General features: G+C 39.4%; 1 protein-coding gene across 7 annotated transcripts in view; it reads right to left on the reverse strand.

Annotated features, from left to right (window-relative positions):
- Positions 1-9,671: 9,671 nt before the first annotated feature.
- NKTR (natural killer cell triggering receptor) overlaps positions 9,672-20,982 on the reverse strand; it is a 46,785-nt gene continuing 35,474 nt past the window's right edge. For 5 of the 7 annotated variants that reach the window (XM_068934111.1, XM_068934116.1, XM_068934115.1 and 2 more), the window contains 6 exons: positions 19,256-19,401; positions 15,294-18,239; positions 14,957-15,052; positions 14,569-14,628; positions 13,910-14,008; positions 9,672-12,215 (listed from right to left, as the gene is read on the reverse strand). In XM_068934111.1, the coding sequence (XP_068790212.1) occupies positions 12,137-12,215; positions 13,910-14,008; positions 14,569-14,628; positions 14,957-15,052; positions 15,294-18,239; positions 19,256-19,401 (3,426 nt within the window). In that variant the 3' untranslated portion in view covers positions 9,672-12,136. The remainder of the gene's footprint in view (positions 12,216-13,909; positions 14,009-14,568; positions 14,629-14,956; positions 15,053-15,293; positions 18,240-19,255; positions 19,402-20,982) is intronic. The other 2 variants (XM_068934113.1, XM_068934114.1) reach the window with 1 other exon arrangement.

Here is a 20,982-nt window from a genome sequence, read left to right on the forward strand (position 1 = left end):
AGGGTCAAATGGTAGGGCTTAACGATCACTTTTCAGGAAGGAAAAGAGTCAGTAGTGTGGCTCACCAGAGACTTGTGCTGTGTCCAAATTTTTTCAACATCTTCATCAGTGATCTGGAGAAGCAAGAGCGCAGTGAAATCGCCAAGTATGCAGATGAGCTCTTTCAGGTCATCACATGCCATACCAATGGAGAGGAACTCCAGAAGTACATTAAAAAGTGGGTAAGAAGACCAAAAAAAGTTCAAATGAATTTAGTATAGAAATATTTGAAGTAAAGCACCTGGAGAAAAAAGTCTAAACCATAGTTAGATGACGTTGAGCTTGGAACCCAGCAACTACAGCTCAGAAAGAGATCTTGGAATCGTCATCGGCAGCTCTCTGAAATCATGGGCCCAACATACAGCCAACGGGTGCTCAAGTCAAAAAAAACCCAAGAAATTGTTTGGCATACTCAGGAAAGGTAGGGAGATCAACACTGGGGGCATCCTTCACTGCTACAGGAAACCCCAGTCTACCCATCTTTTGAGCACTGTGTGTAGTTCTGATCTCTGCATCTCAAGAAGAGCACGATGGAGTCAGAAAAGCACAAAGAACAACTACTAAAATGACTAATGGGATGGGGCAGCTGCTTTACAAGGTGAGATGAAAAACTCAGGACTCCTCAGCCTGGAGAAGCAAAGGCTGAGGAGAGCCTTATGCGCAAGGTTCACAGAATCATGACGGCAGCGAATAAAGTAAAACGCAAAAATGTTATTCAAACTAGTAGCAGATCAGCTTAAAACAGATAACACACGGTCCTTCTTCAGATAGCAGGTGGTGGACTTTGGAGCCCGCTGCCACAAGAGCCAGATACGTTAGCAGGTTCAAAAAGGGGTTGAACAAATCCATGCACAAGAGGTCCACATGGCAGAGGGAAACAGGCAGGCTGGTACCCACTAACGACCATCATGCAATGATTGTTGATGCTGGGACGGTAGAGGGGAACGAATTGAGGATAGTGCCATTTGCATGTTCTTTGTGCATGTTATCTCCTACTCTCGGTGCTGGAAAACAGGATATTGGTCTAGATAAAACCATTGGCTAAAACCAGAAGGGCATGTCTGCACTTAGAAGAAAAATGGAGCAGTTTACTGAACGAGGCTCTCCCAGACCCAGCAAGATGCGCTTGGTTTACTGCTTCTCACATCTAGACTTCACCAAGAACTGGCAATAAACGTCATTCCTTATCCAATCCGTTGCAAAAAGGTTTGTACGTCAGGTGGATCCCACACTGCATCATACAAGCTTACGGACTGAACTGCAACCGCCCCGCGATGTTTAGGTGTCACCCACAAAGCTGGCAAGGAAAGGCATGTCTGCATCGCAGCAATGGGTTGGTTTGTTGACAAGCCAGGTGTTAAAACTGTACGGGTCTTCCCAGCAAGGGGTTTGCAGTTCAAAGGCATCTTTACATATCAAAGGACAATGCGATAAGAAACAGCATTTCATTAGTCAGGAAGTTATAAATTGGTATCTTGATTGAAATAATTATCAAGATTAAGAATTACAGGAACTACCTAGAGGTGCATTTATATTCAAGAGAGTCCCCAGGGAGTATGGGAAGCTTTACCCCAAATAAGAGTTTCTATTCAGGAAACAAAGTCCTATAGGATGCAGCATGACAAAATACAGTCCCAGCTTTCATATCTGCAAAATCTGTCTTACTAGCTAGCTCCATTCCTTATTTCTGAAGGCTCAGTGCAATACAGGGGAGTCAAGACAGAGTAACTGGTAGATATTAACTGTTTCTTCTATACTAGTCTCCGAACGTATCCTAACTTTTACTTGCTTTGTTCAAACAAACTAGATCCTTGCTTCTTCCTTAGATGACCCCTGCCGTGATTTTTAAGACTGTCTGGGAAACATTAATACTTTGCGGAGTGGCAAAGTGGAGGTGTGTGAACTGCATTAATTTCCAAGTGCTGTCTCCTCCCCTCCGGCTTTTGAGTCCCTGCAAGGTGTGGGGAACTTTTCCAGAAGTTAGGGGTGTAAGCTGATAATGCGAAGGACAGGGTTTGCAGAGAGAAACCATCGTATTCAGTAGCAGCCGGAGCCTTTTGCCAAGCAGCAAGGAAGAGGGGAAAGGGCTCGAGATCTACAGGAGTCACTTTGAGCCTGTCAGCCCGACCCGGAGCAGCAGAACTGGCAGGTTTTGCTCAGATCACTCCGAGGTATTCGAGCAGCTTTGTGCGTTTCTAATTATATTATTGTTCATTACGATCAGCACTGATTACACCAGCATAGGGCGCTTTGCAAATAGCATTCTCCTTGGAAATACGTTCGGGATTCTTTGCCCCTGGGAGTACGAGCGTATACTTGAAAGCAAGTGAAACACCGTGACTTAGATTACCACCTCTTCCCTGCCACTCCTTCATGTGCGGGCCCTTTATCCATTGAGACCCCTGAAGCAGAAGGCATTAGCACCTTATGGGCTGTCTTTTTCCAACAACACAGAACGTTAACTTGTTTCATTTACAATTTGGATGAGTAAGAAGAGGGCGCATAGAGGTACCCTGCCTTGGCTGATGGGTGGTGGGAACATGGTAAGCTGACGCGGTTTATTCACTTCCAGTGAACTGGGAACAAGGCAAGCGCCATCAACTTTAAAAGGTAAGTGAATCAAAGAAAAATTGTACTTGCATATATATAATATGTGTGTAAATATATATATATATATATATATATATATATGTATATGCATTTATATACATGCAGTTACAGAAATTGATGAACTTCCCTCCCCTGCCTAAACTGATGGCTGTGGGAACTAATTACCCAAGCAGGGATATCGTGTGTCAAGACCAAATAGAAAGAGACTGATTTACAGGAGGGCGAAATAAAAGTAGCAAGGGCTACTGGAAGAGCATGTTCTGCGCCGATATCCTCAGCTCCGGGAGGATGCGGCAAGGCGCTCAGTAGAAAAGGTCATAAGGACGAACCGGAGGACTGGAAAACATGTCTTAGAGGGACCAGCTCAAAGATCGTGCACTCTCATTTAATTTTTCAAAGATAAAGTTAAAGGGGAGATTAGATCACAGCCTCCAAGTGCCTTGTACGGAAAACAAGTAGCAGACACCTTCAGTCGAAGGTTTGTAAGATCCAACGCGCAGAAGCTTAAGTGAAACAAACTGAAGTTAGAACTGAATTTCAAAGTAATTTTTTTCTTTTTTAAGATTGAAGGGAATTAATCACCAGAGCAACTTATCAAAGACTGTTCCCAGATTTGTCATCGGTGGACGTTTTAAAATCAAGATCGGATCAAGATTGGATTTTTTTTTTTTTTTTCTTCCTCAAAGGCGGCTTGCCTAAGGGAACGAGGCGTATGAGCTCAGGTCGTCTCTGTCCGTCTGTCTCTCCATCTGGCAGACCATTTTCCTGAATAACTTTTGGACCAACGGGCCACTTCCAAGCCAAGCTGACAGCGGCGCAGATCTGAAGAGCATCCAGAGTCTTGCAAGTTTAGTAAGAATCACAGCTGGGGAGAAGAGACAGAGCTAAAATGGCATTTCTCTACTGAAGGAGAGACAGCGAGAATGCCGCTTGCCAGCAACGTGCACAACACGGACCAGCCACAACGCTCGGGCTGCTGCCCAGCACTGCCGTGCTAACGTGGTGCAGTTGGAGCTTTTGCAAGGGAAGAGGAAAGACAGTAGGAGACCGATGACGTGAATCCGGAGGAAAGCTGTGCCCCAAGGAGGGAACATCACTTGGAGTAGTTATTTATGATTCTCCAAGAAACTGCAGCGATAATAGAGCCTGAGATTCCCGAGGGACCTGTCCTAGGGCCTGGTACTGCTCAAAATATTTTTTTAATAATTACTGGCATGAATAGAAAATTTGCTTATTACAGCTGCAAATGATACCAAAGCGGGAGGGACTTCAAGCACTTTGGAGGATGGGCTGAAACTTCAAAACAAACTTGACATATTAGAGAAATGGCCTGGGGTGGGGGGGGGGGGGAAGCAATTCGGTGCAAACAAAGGAAAATTTGCTGCTTGTGTAAGAATCCTTAAACTGCACAAGGCAGCAGGGCGAGGGAGCGGGAACGCTGCAGGCGGAAGGGAGAGGCTCCAGCGCATCGCGACTCCAACGCAAGCAGCCCTCGGCACGCTGCCGCAAAAGCGGCAAAGCCCACAGGGGGAACACGTCAAGAGCAACGCTGTCTGCGAGCCAGATGGAGCGAGCCTTTGGCTCTACTCGGCCCTGCAAAGTCTCGGCTGGCGGAGGGTCGTCCACTTGGGTACTGGGATTCGGGACAGCTGCGGGCCAGTTGCAGGCTCCAGCAGGGGAGAAGAACCATCAAGAGATGGAGGAAGCAGCGGTTGCAAAGAAAGGCCAAAAGACCGGGCGCTACTTAGCGCCGACAAGAGTAGATTTAGGTGAGGACTAGCACAACTCTTCCAAGCATTTAAGCTAGCCAAAGTAGAAGGGAAAATTTCTTCTCTTCCTCTTAACCACAGGGCTTAAATGACAGCAAAGGACCTTTCTTTAGTTTAGGCATGACTGTTTGTTTGCTTTTGTTTGCCTCTCCTTATATGGATAGTTCAGGCAGTTTTATTTCCAGCACTTAAAACATTGCTGAATCTCAACCTGCATGTAAAAATCCTCACTGCCAGGTAAGAACTACTGGGATTTATATACAGACTTGATTCTGTCTTTGGGAAGGGAGAAGCAGTACCTAGTGCAAAAAGGGACCTTTTTGCAGCACACGATAGCACAGGCTTTTTCTGGAGGACAGAGCTAGTGGGAGAAGCGAAAAACAACGCGGTTCGCAGAGGCAGTCTGCCACAAGAGGGCTGTACGAACGCCGTCACTAAGGGGTACCAAAAGAGGCTGGAGGTCAGCGTGAGCTTTGGAGCAGGAAAAGATGTTAAAAATATATTTATTTTGTTGCAGTTACAGATCTTTGAATAAAGTTTTTATTTCTTGACTTTGTTTCTCCCTTCGTTCAACGGAGAACGAACAGATTTTGTAACACTGCTCTTTGGTCTCAGGAAGTCTGAAATCACACCAGGTAGCATGGGAGATGAAGCAGGGAGACACAACGAGATGGCCTGTGTTTTTTATGCTTTTCCTCACATCACTAATGTTGACCAAATTATTCTTAGACAGCTCTCCTTTCCGTAGTAGCCACTCATGTCTCACTCGGTAAGAAACCACCTTCCCAGTGTACTGCTAGAGAAGTGTCAGGAGCAGAGAATCGCCCCAGGTCTCACACGAGGTCTTTGGCACTACGGAGAATTGAACATCACTGTCTAAGTCCAGGTGAGACCCTACTCACCAGACCATCTTTCTCCCACAGGCATTGCCAGGTAGACTAGCACATCTAGTACCTGATATTCCTTTGTTTGACTCTAAAATGAACAGCTGTTGGTCGCGAGAGAAGAGATTGAATCTTTAAAGGAGGAAGAGGTAAGGTCTGAGGTCAACAAAGCACTTCAGAGCATGGGCTAAAGCCCATCCCTATTCAACTACCAAGTTAAATAGCGATTAACTGGCTACTTATAATATATATTATATATAATATTATATATAATAATTATCAGATAATATCATATTATTAAAGTTAAATAGCTAGCAAAGCCAATAGAATATGAGATACAGCTAGCAGGTGCATTCCCCAAATTACATCTGTTTAGTACCAAATAGCAATGCTGCTTATAGACCTATCGCCACTCTTACCTTTACCATTATGAATATGGCAGATATTAGCAGCTAATGTAAAGGACCCCTGGACAGCACTAGTCACAGGACACAATAAAGCCTGATTGGTCCCTACAGGGAAGACACTGAAAATAAGTGAAATGAAGTGACCAGGGCATGATTATTCACCATTTCTCTCAAAATGGAAACTTGGGACACTCAATGATACTACCAAACTGCACATTAAAGTAGATTTTTTTTCCCCCTCCATACTATTTAATTAAATGGTGAAACCCACCAGTAGAGGATACTGTAGACCTCAGAAGCATAAAACTTAGAGTCTAGACAGCCATTATGAAACACAATGGTTCACGTAGCGCAGCTGCAAAAGCCTGTTAAGTTTACTGAAAAAATGATCATAGATCAGTCCTGTTTCTTTCCTTTGCACGCCTGCAACTTTGTTTACAGCCACCGATACTACCAAGGAACTTTTATTCTAGTACCTCAGTTCTTTTATACTATAAAAGCTTCGCAGATGGCTCTGCCAGTCTGCAGTGTACCTGAAACAGTCCTCAGTATTTTGCACTGCCCCTGAACTTAAAAGGTATTTTTTGGTAGCAAAGCACGTCGGGCAGTCGACTGTTCTGATCTGAACCTGAGTGGCGTTTGAGTTGAGCTGGACATGCTGGGTGGGCAGGGAAGATGGGGGGTGGTTTGCTAGGAAAGCGCTCTCCTCCCCTTCCCTTGGAGCTCTGCGACGGCAAGTATAAATTGGCATAGCTACGCTGATAAGAGAGCTTTCTTTATGCCAAATATTTAGCCTGCTCAGTAGAATGGGTTTAGTCCTTCTTTTTTAAATGTGCTGCTCAAATCAGCACTGTAAGACCCGAGAGCCTCAGTGGATCTGTTTATCTCCTTTGGTCAGGTGTGCTGCGACCACGAAGCGCCTCTGCTGGTACCTTCCAATTGTTAGGCATTTCTCTCCAAGTGAAGCAAGCAGCCCCTTACTCTCTCCCATTGATGATGAGGACCTTCCTAATAGTCCTCATGCCTTTCATAGCTCATTTTCCCTGTTAGACTCCAAAATGCACTGGGGGCTCCAGTTACCCAGACACTGGAAGAATGATGGGATGGGTAGCCAAGGCACTAGGAACATCAGAAAAACTCTTCCTTATCCTCAGAGGGTGCACAGTGACCTGCAATGAAAAAAGGACAAGAGGAAGGACAGTCCCCCAGGAGGAGGGCTGAGGTGAAAAAACAAGGAGTTTTATAACTTGTGGCCAGGGCTAGGACATAAGCACAGGCTAACTGTCTGCAAGCTGCACAGAGATCAACCCTCTCCACCCTAGCCCATTCTTTAGGTAAGGACATTCATTTTCTGTATCCTTGAATAGCAACACACTCTGTCAAGGACAGATAGACATCAGAGTAGAACTATTAATTAAGAATACCAAATTAATCCCCCATCCCCCCTCGCCCTTCCCAAGCTCTTGGCACATCCTCTGCGACTGTGAAATATCACCTTCATTAAAAAAAAAAAAAAAATACTCTGCCATAGACTGTGTGATTTCCTGCACGTAATCCTTTCTACATCAGAAAAATTACATGGGCGTTATTAAATTCACGATTCTGTCCCTTTAATCGTTTATATGATTTTTAAAGTTTTAAGTTACCACAGTTAAGCAGCTAAACCACTTTAAAATCAGGTGGAAACTCATTACTGTTTCACAACCATAAAAAAAATACGCATTTATACAGATGTTAAGTAGGGGCGGAGCATGCAAAGCTTTATCTTTCCATGATTTAAATCCCGGGCTGAGTTCAGTTTGGAAATTACACCGGATGGATTCCAGCGGGCAGCTCAAGGTCATCTAAATACCGTGTTCTGGTCCAAACTGTAAGCATGATCATGACGAACCACACAAAGCCATCAACAGAAATTTAATACGCTGCCAGATACTCGGCGATCTTTGGAAAGAGCTCTTCAAATGTTTCTTACCCTCTAGTACCAGGACGCAAATAGCTCTTGTTTAAAAGTGATACAGTAGGAACTCAAGCTCTCTCTGCATGTAGATACCTTAGGCAAATTGCATTTATGTTGTTGCTCTTTAAACATGCGTTTTACAGGAAGCAACCGCTCATTTGATAGACAGAAACCCTTGTAGCCAGACAGTTCCTTTCTTATCTTCTTATTCTAGACAAGTTCAGAGGAAATCACTTACCTGCAGCTGGAGACTGTACGCTTGCTCTACAGAGCTACGCCAAAAGTATTCTGGATACTAGGTAGCGAAGAGTCTATTAACAAAACAGCTTCTGTGATTCTGTGAAAACACACAGACCAAAGCTTCCTAACCATAGACACCCTCTTTTTCTATTAAAGAAAATCCATTAGAGATATTATGTTATAAAGTGTCACTAATTAGTAATACGTAACTGGATATCAGCTACTCTTCTAACACTATGTGCACTACAGCATAGTGACTTGCTTACAGCCTGCTCCACGCATACTACCAATTTACTTCCGTACCCCAACTCAAGGCGATGGCTTGACCTCTAAAACAGCAGGTCCGCAGCACCTGATATCCAGCCCAGTTATTTTGATGTCTAATTTCTGGCACCCAAGGACAGAAGGCTGGATTCAACATTTAATACCAGAGATGCATCTGTGTCATGAAAATAAAAATGCTCATAGCACACAGAATATTGCTTTTTAAGCATGAAAAGCAACACCATACATTTATAGGAAATAAAGGTTGTTACCCATGTAGCCAAATCTGAATTTGCACAGAAGGAAGACTTGCAGTTTCTCGAAAGAATAATGAAAGATACTACTGTTAAGAGCATCCTAAATGCTTGCATTGGGAAGTTTTTTGCTGAGTTGAAGGAATTTCAGCAGTGCTTCTTTGCAAAAGATCAGCTTAATTCAAGATTAAGAAATTAACCAATAAACATATCTAACATAATCAGCTTGCTTATTGCCATATGATCATGAAAACATTAATCTTGTGAAAGAATATGAGTTGCTGTATCTTCATATAATCGGCAATAAATAGGTTAAGATTCTCATCTCAAAGAGTGAAAAATTCACAGACTTCACCTGTCCTTAATGATGGAGAAGACAGAGACTGTATTTTACAGTAGAATACAATGCCGAGTATATCTAACATTTCTTGTACTATTGTATGCACTGTTTTCCCTGCAAAATTAATGTAGCCATTCACCCCTCCCCGACCTTGAGCTATTCTTTGCCCACCTTTCATTACGGTAGCTCCCGTCACCTGGAGTTCCTTCTTCTTCCAGCCTAGAATTTCCCGTACCTCCTCCTCAGCAGCAATGCCCCAAAGTTTGGAAAATGCCAGGTTAGCCAGATCGTGCTAAAGACTAAATTGAACCACAAGGAAACACTACTGCTTGTCCTTGCCATTAAGAAAAATCCATTTTTCACCTCAGACCAAAGCAATTAGCCTTTCCATTAGGATAAGCCCAATATTTCCAATGAAATCCTGTTTTTCCGGAAAACGAAAAGGTCTAAAAGACTAATGGATTAGTTTGCTGAGCCATTACATCTGCTGACTTGAACTAATACTGCATTTCCAATATGCTACGGAAATGATGTGGGAATGTGTATTCTTAAAAGAATGTTTAATAAAGTAGTTAAACTGAGCATATTTAGAGATTTCTGCAAAGATCTGTTAAGGATATCCATTTTTACAAAGGACAGGAACCTTTTATGGATCTTGATGGTGAGACCTCCAAAATCACTTGGAAATTTCAAAATATTTGTTCCTCCTATGACTATTGTATAAACCTAGTACAGAATCTTGCACAGGAATCATTTTCTGCATAGGTCAGGAGAAGGAAGGACAACTTGTAGCCTTGCAAGGGACAAAAGTGGATACAGAAATTGAAGCATATTTTTAATTTTCTGCTAGTTTCCCTCAAGCAGTAAGGGATTTTTTTCCACATGTAGAGAAAACAGCATTCACAGATATATACAAAAGTTTATTTTACAAACAGCAGCTACTTTTGAATAACAAAATTGCAAAGACAAAGACCAACATTAGAAAACCTGCTCAGTGGTGCATCTTCTATTTGAAGAACAACTTAACATAATTTCACTAAGTAAAAAATACTTCCCCCCATCCCTCCCCCAAGCATCTACCAGAGTGAATTCCTTTATAAAGCTTATAATTTGAGATATGAAATAGACATTGGTAACATTGCAATACGTTTGGACAATTACAATTATTGGTTAACATTACTTTTATTTCACTACCTTTTCCCAGCCTTAAAAGTAAATAAAAAAAAATCAACTCTGATTATCCAAAACATGGCAAAACCAGATTATGGAGCTTTTTTATTATTATTTGAGATAAAGTTGAATGGCAATACTTATATTTTGTATACTGTGTTACACCACTAGCCCACTACTGCTACGTTCTCAATAAGGGGAAAAACAAGTGATTTCTGCCCTTAAAACTATAATACTGCCACAAACATAAGTATCTTGAGTTAGCAAGGAAATATTTATTCAATACTCTAAATGGCTGCTACTCTGTTAGAAAGATGTGTATAAATGCAAACTGACTTGAGTAATGCTTTGTAACATTAAGCACATTTATAAGAAGTCTACAAAATAGTGATTTAGTAAAAGGACTACACGAGCACACTTTTTCATTGAATTACAAGGTAAGAAAGGGTTTAAAGGATCTATATGTGCTCCTTCTGGATTTATTTGGTTTCTTTTGGAAAGCAGAATGAGAGTTGTGTCAGTTTTAGTACCCCGTGTATAGATGTCTTATTCAGCTTTTCATGGATATAGACATAGGGCATCCTTAAGTTTCCAACATTTATTTTGAGCTTTCTTCGCATGTTTCAGAAGGGCATCAAAAGCTAATTTTTGGTAGTTTAGTGCAATCACAAAGGGAGTAAAAATTGATGTTGAAGCGAGAAATTACCATTTTTACTTCTCAAAGCTCCCAGGTCCTGCCGAGATTTTTTTTTTTTTTAAAAAGCCAAAACCAAAAACAAGAAAACCCTTATTTTCACTATTTCAAAACATCTGAGAAAACTAAAGCATGTCAAGATATTACAGAAAGTCAGTAATGAAAGCTATAACACAACCATACTCATTAGCTCTAATAAAGCTATGTTAGCCTGTTTTTTTCCACTACAGACCCCACTTTCCCGAGTGCATTAGGCCATTAGAAAAAAAAAAAAACCCTGCTTCTTAGTATACAACTTTCTAAACATTGAAAAAACCTTTAAAAATGATTTTAAATCAACTGAATCAGAAGATTGCAAAAATTACTCAATGCTTTTCAGCTTTAAAACTACACTTCCGCAAACCATTTATCTGTAATGGGAAGCCATTTTTGGTATTAAAGTTTACTTTGAAAGTACTGTGCATGCTTTTTATCAGGCATGTCAGTATTTTTATAGTCATATCACTTGAACAACATTTAACTCAATACCTGTGCAATGCTTTTCCCTACGACAAATGGGATACCTCTACAGACGTTTTATAAAGGAACCATTATGGTTTATTTTCTCAATAAATTTTCTCAAAAATTATTTTCACTTAAGTGTTTAAAAAGTGTTTTAAACAAACTCATGATAGCCTCAACTGTTTACAAGTCAACTTCAAACTCTGTTGAAGTATGCCAAGCACTAATATGAACGGAAACAGAACCATTTGGAAACACTTTTTAAACTCTTCAGAATATTGTTATTTATCACAAGATTCACTTTAAAATATCCGGGTTTAGACAAGTTGGATATTAAGATCAAAACTGACTAAATACACTGTTTCTCACGACTTGTCAGTTTTACAATACCACGGTGTGTAGTATTCTCACCTTCTTCTGTAGACTTTTGTAATATCACAGTACAATAAGAATTAAGACAGAGTGGCAGTCTTTGCTTTCATCACCTAGCTGTTGCATATATACACACTATATAATGTTACAGTCAATACACAAGACGGCATGGAACCCATCTTCCAACATTTAAAAAAAATATTTTAATAAACTACAAATGACAACCTTTGTAAGAAGTTTTCTTCACAGTTTTATAGTTGCTAGCATATATTTAATAGTAACAGGCTGAAAGCCCTAGGGTGTTTATATAAAGATACCTAAAGACAGTACAGGTTGCTGCACCCACAAAAGCGGTGTCAGTAAATTCATATAAGTGTCATTCATGGCTTGGAAAATCCGATTCAAGGAAACAAAATTCTTTCCTATTTTGTAAAAGTTACATTTGATATAAACACAGCTGAGTTGAACTCAGTACTCTTCTCCATAGGTACATGAGTTCACTGCTAAATGGTAAAGTTTCAGCTCGCTCAGCAAAAACCCTTCAACTTCACCTGTGGCACTGTCAAAGCAGCTTTTTTGTTTTTATACAACACTGAAAATTCTTAAATACAATTTCCATCGTTAAAGAAACATTTTCAGCTATATCTGCTGCTTTCACTGGGACTTCGGTTGTTAGAGTAACTGCGATCACTTTCACTGTCAGAGCCATAAGATCTACAAAGAAAAGATGAAAATGCCTCAAAATTGTATGTTGTGCTTCAAATTCAACATTTTATCATGTCAAAAAAAATTGTCAAGGGACAGACACATAGGACAAGAAGTCTTTTATAGGATCACATTTTATGTAACTGAAATATACCTTAAAGGACGCTCAAAATCAAAATAATTATATTTACTTGATGAAATCTCTGTGTAACTGAAGACAGACTGTGACTGTATCTACAAGGCCTCTTGTTTTCTTCAGTACAGCTTCAGTCATTCACAATAACTAAGTTTTGTTAAATACTAAGAGCTGACAAACATATTCTAAAAACATAGTTTTGTATTGCAAGTGTTTCTCAAATAAAATGATTCTACAACTCCTTATTTTATATATTGCAATTTTCAGTGTGAAGTGTCTATCAAATTAGGCTGCAGAACAGCAGAAGTGAGTGAGCACATGAGGAGGGTGGAAATAGCAGATTAAAATGTTTCGGCTTATCTAGACCAAAAGAATCCTAAACTCAGCACCTGGTCAAGCATCAAAATACAGTCCAGGTCGTTTCAGACAAGTCACAGGACATATACAGATTACACAGAATAAACTTTCATTAGAAGTTTTCTAGTCTCATGCCTGTAAGGACAGCTTTTTAGATGAAGGATGAGCCTACCATAATCCAGCCCTGTTCCTCTGAAGCTTCGCTATATCCTAAAACAATGGATTTTGTATGCCTGTTCCCACACTCCTCATTAATCTCATTAATTTTCCCCTCAAGTACGTGAGGGGAATTGTCAACGTCAGAACTAGATGGGGAAATAGGTAGGGGTGAAGTCCTCTGAGTTGGCACAAAGTTGCGAAAGAAAGAGCATGAGGACAGCAGAGCACACAAATTAACATTGGTGTTACATATCTGTCCTATCTACCACCGAGTAATAAGGGACATATTAAAAGGTACAAAATGAATCCTCACTGAAGTTCATCCACTGTATAAAGATCATACTCCCTTTTTGAGCTCTGTGAAACATGCCCACTGACAGCTGTGGTAACTCCTCTGGACTGTGAAGGATAATTTATCCTAAATTTATAGGATGGAAAATGGTAGAAACAATGCTATCAGCAAGGCGCTGCATTTGCGGATAAAGGCTCTTCTGAAACATGTTCTAGGAAGTTAAAAGTTAATTCTAGATAACACAAATTTTTGGTTTCCCTTCCAGTAGTGTGCGTGTTTTTTTTTTTTAATCTATTTTTGCAGTTCAGTCAAGAAGAACTCACCGTCCAATGGAATTCTTTGCATACCAGGTAGCCTTTAATCCATAACAGGGCACAAAATTTTAAGTGCTTTTTAATCCTACAATGAAGTAGCTCCCAAGATTTAAATCAAAAGCAACATTTTAAAGTACTATGTGCTTATTTTGAACTCGTGTGGATGTATACACAATGAACTGAATAAAAGAGGATAACGTGTTGGTGTCGTCTTAAATCCTTCTTCCCCTAGCTTCTTCTCCACTCCCAGTTTGACATGTCAGACATCCTGATTTAGTCCTCCTCACTCAAACACTTCATCTACTTCTAATTTTTTTTTTTTTTCATTTACACCTTTTGGTAAAAATATATTTTTGTGCTTGGGGAAAAGACGTCGAGTCTTTGTAAGACTAAGTATATACTTAGCAAATTCTTTTGCATAGAATGATGCCAGTAAATAACATACCTAGATCGTCTGTCATAACTTCTAGATCTTCGATAGCTGTCACTCCTCTTACTTCTACTTCGACTTCTGCTGTAGTAACTATCATAAGTGTATGACCTACTTTAATAAACAGAGAAGGAAGTCATTGTAGATTTACAATTCCTTAACTAAAAGGTGTGTTTTAAGGACATTTATATGAAAACACGAGAGTTACTATATAGAAATTACTCTTGAAGGATTTGGCAAACCAAATAATTTTACATTTTAAAGAAGTTTAAATACAAGCATCTTCAAAACAACAGCAAGAACAAACTCAAATTTATTAACCTAGAAAAGACTTACTAAGCATTTAAAGTTTTTATTTTCTCTACAAATTGCGCATTAAGTAAACAACTTGTTTGCTAATACTCCTGAAAAAGTGATTCCATTTATAACTCACACAGTAACAAAAAAAGGGGAGGTATTCAGTACTTTTCATCTCATATCATCTCCTAACACTGCAATACCACGATGATTTGCTTATTTTCAACTTCTAAAAGAATCTCACTTGTGTTAATTTTGCTTTGATTTTACTTATGACAACATGTACTTGTAAGTACCAAACGCAGGGGCACTGTTATACTAAGATATTTTTATAAAGCATAGTTATTTCAGAGTCAGTACAGAAATGCAATCCATACCTGGATCGACTGCGATGACCGTAAGAACTACTTCTGGATCTACTTCTCGTATAGCTTCGACTGGCAAACAAACAAAACCACAAACAGACATTTTAAGTTAAATCAAAAATAAGTGCTGAATGGGGGGATAGAGGGAAAGAAACATGTTTTGCTCAGAATTCCTTATCCATACTGCAAAACATGGAATAAAATTATTCTTCAGTAACAGGAAATTCCAAAATCTGACTAGTCTCACTTGCGCATTTCAAATAGATGCCTCAGTCTATAGTGCACACAGCTAAGCACAGCACATTTCCAACTCACTTAGAGACTTAAGCATCAAATTTCTGTGCCTGATTTATTAGGATTGGGGTGTATGCTGCAGCTATCGCCAATGAGAGACACTTACCTGCGACTCTTATAACTGTGGTAAGAACTACTTCGGCTTCTTGACCGATCTCTACTATACCACCCTCTGCTTCGGCTTCTTGTATAGCTTCTCGATCTATAATTGATAAACAATTTTAAAAGGTACATATTGGAATATAGCTGAAGCAAAGAGCAGCAGAAAACAGTAAGCAGCATAGAGGTTTATCTCTTAAACTTAGCATTTATTCCATTGTTGCTAAAAAATAGTGTTGTTTAAAAGAAAAACAGGACTTGAGACAGGACAGACACGTTTTAAAAATATGGCAATCTTCAAATTAACATGGTAGACTGCGAGAACAAAACCACAAGTGTCTTACCTATAGGAATATGTAGAACTTCGTGATCGACTTCTTGAGTGACTGTAAGATATGGATCTTGTTCTGTGTCTGGATTTAGATTCAGATTTACTTCGTGACCTACTAAGACTCCTGGACGGGCTATTGTCATCTCTACTTGGAGATTCTTCCTCACTCGAACTTTCTTGGTTCCTTGGCCTTCGATTGAGCCGTGCTGTTTTTCTAACTTCATCAAACAGAGATCCAGGCCTTACTTTATTCTTAGCTTTTATTTCAATTCTTAAACCTGCTGGCTTTGGCTCGGGAGCTGAAACTGCATTCTTAACTTCTGTGGTGGCACTAACAGTAGCTGGCTGTAAGTTACCAACACCTTGCAAAGGCTTCCATTTATTATCAATCATGTTACTTTGTGTATTTTCAGTTATTTCACTTTTTAAAGTGCTGCCTTTAGTACTAGACACTGGGACAGAATGATTTTCTTCTCTTCCTACTTCTTTTTCTTCTTTGATTTTAATCAAGTCTGTAATATTGTTTCCTAGTTTGACAGCATCTGGTTCAGGGGTCTCAACCGGTACATCTTTGTTCACACCACCACTTAAAGCCTGGGGTTTAGTGCTGAGGATGACAGGCGACAAAACATCCATGACCACCTTCCCCGGTGAGTTACGATCTGGAGTACAAATTTCCATGTTGTCATCTGTCTGAATAACATCTTCCAGTCCGTTTTGATTGTTTTCTTCAGTATGTTTAATCTCGCTCTTGGAACCAGTCACATTTATACCCGAGTTTAAAGTACTGGGGGAAGCGTTTGGTTCAATGCTGTCTTTATGAAGGTCACTGTGATCTGGTGAGGTATCACATGTAGTGTTTTTACCTAAGAAGTTTTCATCCACACAAGACTTTTCACCATTTCCCATTACATGTTTGAGCGTTTCATCGTGTTCACAAGCGTCTTGTTTTTTATCTTTTATATCCCTGGTAAGTCGCTTTTCTTTATCATCCTTGGTAACTGGCTTTTCATTTATGTCATCATCCTCCTCTTCACCAAACTCCAGTGGGGGCTGCCAATGAAACATTTCTTTTCTTTTCTGAACTTCGTGTTTCTTCTCTTTTTTCCCTTTTGATTTTTCTTTTGCCTTTTTGGAATGTGATTTTTTAAGAGTTTTTTTTGATCCATGTTTGTGTTTCTTTGACTTTCCTCTAATATTTGTTGAGCTAGAATGGGAAGCCTCAGATTCAGAAGAGGACAATTGTTGTTTGCTTGCCTTCCAAATACAATCAGAATCCAGAAAACCTTCTGAAGCATTTGATTTTGTTTTTGTCCTTTTGGTAGCACTAAGCTCTGTATCAGATCCTGATGTGGCCTCTCCTTCCTCTTTACCAGATGAGGGTCTGGAATCTCCTCTGTTATGCCTAGCGTCTCCTCGTTCTGAATTGGACTCAGAGTCCCATTTACTGCCTGAATAGGATTTTCGTTTAGTTTTTGCACCACCTCTAGATTGCTCAGAAGATTTCTCCTTAACAGCTTTCTTCTTAGAACGACCAGTATCTTGTTCACACTTTGATTTCTCCTCCCCTCTCTCAGAACTTAAGTTATTTTTGTCCTGTTTCTGAGCATCTCCTTCTAATTGAAAATGGCCTTCTTTTTCTTGAACTACTTTTATTTTGACAGAATGCTCACTATCAGTAGAAAAGTCTGAAGATGATAAACTGTCACTCTCTTTTAAACCTTGCGAAGATTCATCATAGTCTTTAGTACATTTATAAGGGAGAGTACCTTCAGAGCTAGTTTCTTGCCTTATTTTAAGGGACCGAGTGTTTTGCTCCTTGGATGCTGATTTTCTTTTGTGTCTGGGTCTATCATCACTACTAAGGGAATAATAAGATGTTGACTCACTGTAACCTGACCTGTCACTGCGGTATTTACTCAGTGATGGTGATCTGCCAGAAGAACGGGATTTCGTTCTTGAGCTAGATGGACTTCTTGATCTCGTATAAGATCTTGAGTATGACCTACTTCGAGAGGATCTGCTTCTTGATCTCAGCCAACTATCCGAGCTTCTATCGCTGTGATATTTGGAATAACCACTTCGATCACTGTCTGAACTCCTTTGACGCTTACGGTAGGAGGAAGAAATATTAGCCTCTTTAATAATTACTAAATTATAATTAGTTTGTGTGGGCACTAGATGGGTTGTTTTAGCTTTCATTTCCTGAATTCGCTCATAAGATGGCTTCCACGGTTTCTGTCCGGGTTTCCATCTTGAAGGTGGTGGGCTATCACTTAACGGTATAACAGGGAGGTTTTCTGGGACAACTGGTGGTACAACAACTTTATCACTTGGTAGTATAACTGCTCTTACAGGGTCAGTAGTCTTGTTCAACTTATTTTCGTTTAATCGAGTTGAAACATTTCGTGGCGAATTGGAAACTGTCTTTTGATGCCTAGAGTTAGAGCTTGATCTTGATCTGCTTCGAGACCGTGATGATTTAGAGGCTGATCTCGATCTAGAACTTCCTCGGGAATAAGATCTTGATTTAGACCTAGATCTGGACCTGGACCTGTAGTATGACCGAGTCTCTCTGCTTGATAAAGTTGATGAACTCTGATCTTCCTTGTCAGATTTAGACCAGTCTCTTCTGGATGAATGCCTAGAAGACGACGAAGATGAACGAGATTTCCTCTCACGATCACAAGATGATTTTGTCCTCCTGACGAAGGAATGAGAGGATTCCACATCTGATGATGGTGATGTTTTCTTTTTTTTAGTTTGCTTGTGCTTCTTGAAATGCTTTTGCTTTTTTGATTTCTTTTTATGTTTCACTTTCTTTTTCTCTTTTCTGTGTTTTTTGTGATGGCTAGAATATCTCACAGCATTTAGATCAGAATAGCCATTATGCGACCAAGATCTCGATCTCCGGGATGCACTCCTTTCATCCCATCTGCTTGTACATGGGTCACTCAACCTTAAAAAATAAACAAACAAACCCCACTAAGTTTAAATTCTTTTTTAAAAAAAATTCAAGACGACTAAATATTTTTCTTCTCCAAGCAATTAATAAGGTTTAAAAACTATTTTAAAATCCCTGTATTTGGTAGCAGACAACTGTGTTTCAATTGAGCTTGTTACACTCATTTTAAGATACTGAATTACACCACTATCGAGAGGGCTATGTCTTGTCTGTAAGAGACGAGTTATCTAACATCAGCAAATTTTGCATACTGTAGAACCAATGCAGGGAGATTTTGACTTAGTCCACAGAATTATACCTCTGTGCTTATGGGTTTCATAAATGATGCTTAAATACAAATTTAACATCATCTTATTTAGAATTCTTTTAGCTGGTATGTCAGAACACATCAATAAACTAAAGGAACTCTGTATACAAAGTGGTTTATGACAAACATTTGTAATTATTCAACAGTTATTGTATAGAGTCTCTTTCAGCTCTGCCCTTGGGGTTTAGCTATCACACTTTTGATACAAGCTCACATTATTATCAAGTCATCTGAATTTCTGGAGAGGTTGGCTCCCACTAGAAAAATTTATAACTGTAGAAAGAACAACTAATTAAAACTTAATATAGAAATGGCAGATTCATCAGTCTAATTTGGTATCCAAAGAAACCAGATAACCAAGTTTGATGCTAAAGGAAATTTGACATGACTAGCTCAATAGAAAGTCACAGGCAACTGGACAGGTTTCTTCTTAAATAAGTGCCTAAGATGGCACTATCAGAAACCAACTATTCTGACCTCCTGATAGTTTTCAGCATGTGTTCAGCTAGCGTTACATCAGCAGCAAAGTAGAAAGGTTTTAAGAAAGTTTTCAGTTTCTAATGCTCTGAATTTAAATGGAACACATTAGCTACAAAGATCCTTCTACATGTTTTTGTAAACAACAAGAATGACAAAGTACATATGCATAATTTAAAGTCTATGTAAATATCAAGACATTTTAAATTTGTGTTATGGATCTTACTTATCGCCTTTACTCCACTTTTCTCCACTAGGTGGTCTATACATTCTTAATCTCTGCATTTCCTCTTTCCAGTGGGGAGGCGTCTCACTACTCTCATCATCATCTGATTCAGAACATGACCGTGACCGAGGTGGAGTGTGATATCGCTACGAAAATAGAGAAAGGTAGTTATATGTTTATCTTCAAAGGAGACTGGGTAATACAGAAAGTATCTGGTGCCTCTTTTACAGATTTTGCATAACACTAGCCAGACAACTTCATCCACTTATTTCCACATAAAATCCACAAAGAACATGGAAGTTTTGAATTTCCTGTTTAAAAAAAAAAATCCACTTTTCATATGCACATCTTACATATTTGAAATGAGATTATGTGGTGAACAGTATCTTTTTGTACTGTGAGGTCATTTCTCAAAGCACCAAACTGAGAAGGGCCAGCTATCCCATCTTTTCAAAATGGGAAAGGAAGAGTCGATCATCTTCGAGGAGATGGCCATGGATTCCCTTTAAATAACATGTTCTGGAGTAACACAATCACTGCAGATAACTAACCAATTTTTCTTCAGGATATTAATACACAGAAGTCTCACTTCACAGTTAACAGACACTTAGCTGCCTGCACATTTAAAGCCAAGCTCTGCTTCAAAAGTAACTGCTGTTCACCCCTTCAGGAATGTGCATCCAGTTTTGCTCCTCCAAGCAAAAAAGGTCTCACAAAAATGCAAATGAAGCTTCATGCTAAAATTTGATATTTAGGCACAGCAATCAAGTAGGCTGTAAGAGCTATTTGTGCAGCAGCAGAACAAACTTTAATATTGCTAACTCATTATTTTCCATTACCCAGTTGGAAATGCACTTAGATAACTCGTATGAGGAAATTAAATGCTCCTTAACTCAATTAACAAAGAAGAGAAACCTCTGGATTTTGCTCAATTATTTTAAGCCATTTAGAAAGCAAGTAATATGTAAAAAAAAACAAGACTGCCCACTAGATTATAAACAAAGATCCACGTATTTAGTTTATACAGAATTCAGTTCACCACAGGTAAAAGCACTTATGACTTTATTCTGTTTATATAAAACACTATAAAGAAAACTTGCCACAGAGACTTGCAACTTCCCTATCCTTTGAGTAAAGCAATGACTACTTAAAACAAAGCAAAAAATCCCCCCAAAACAAAAAATGTCCTCAAAATACAGCTTTGACAGATGAACAGCTTATAACAAGCTACTAAGGTTTCAAGGACCTCTCTAATTTTTTTCAGGTTGTACTAAAGAGTTTGCTTTCAGAACCTAAGAGGATCCAAAACTACAGATAAGTATCTTAAACACCACACAAGTTGGCCCTGGATAGAAACTGCTGCTAAATAGAGCATTAAATACAGTAGAAAATGCGTTGCTTAACTAATTGCCAGCTCTAAGTTATTTCTGATATTATGGGTTTTCATTCTTAATTTTGACAAGAAGGTACCAAAAGTAGGAAAAAAAAACAAGACATAGATACCCAAAACCCCTGCAAAAGGGAATTTAACTTAACTTTCAGGAAACCACACACCAGTCAGCCTCATCTCCATCCCTGGAAAGGTGATGGAGCAACTAATCCTGGATACAATTTCTAAGCACAGGAAGGACAAGGTGATCAGGAGTAATGAGCATAGATTCACCAGAGGGAAGTCATGCTTCATCAACCTCAAAGCTTTCTCTAATAGAATGACGGGCTGGATAGAT

This window comes from Struthio camelus, chromosome 2 (genome assembly GCF_040807025.1).
Source record: "Struthio camelus isolate bStrCam1 chromosome 2, bStrCam1.hap1, whole genome shotgun sequence".
NCBI classification, from domain to species: Eukaryota; Metazoa; Chordata; class Aves; order Struthioniformes; family Struthionidae; genus Struthio; species Struthio camelus.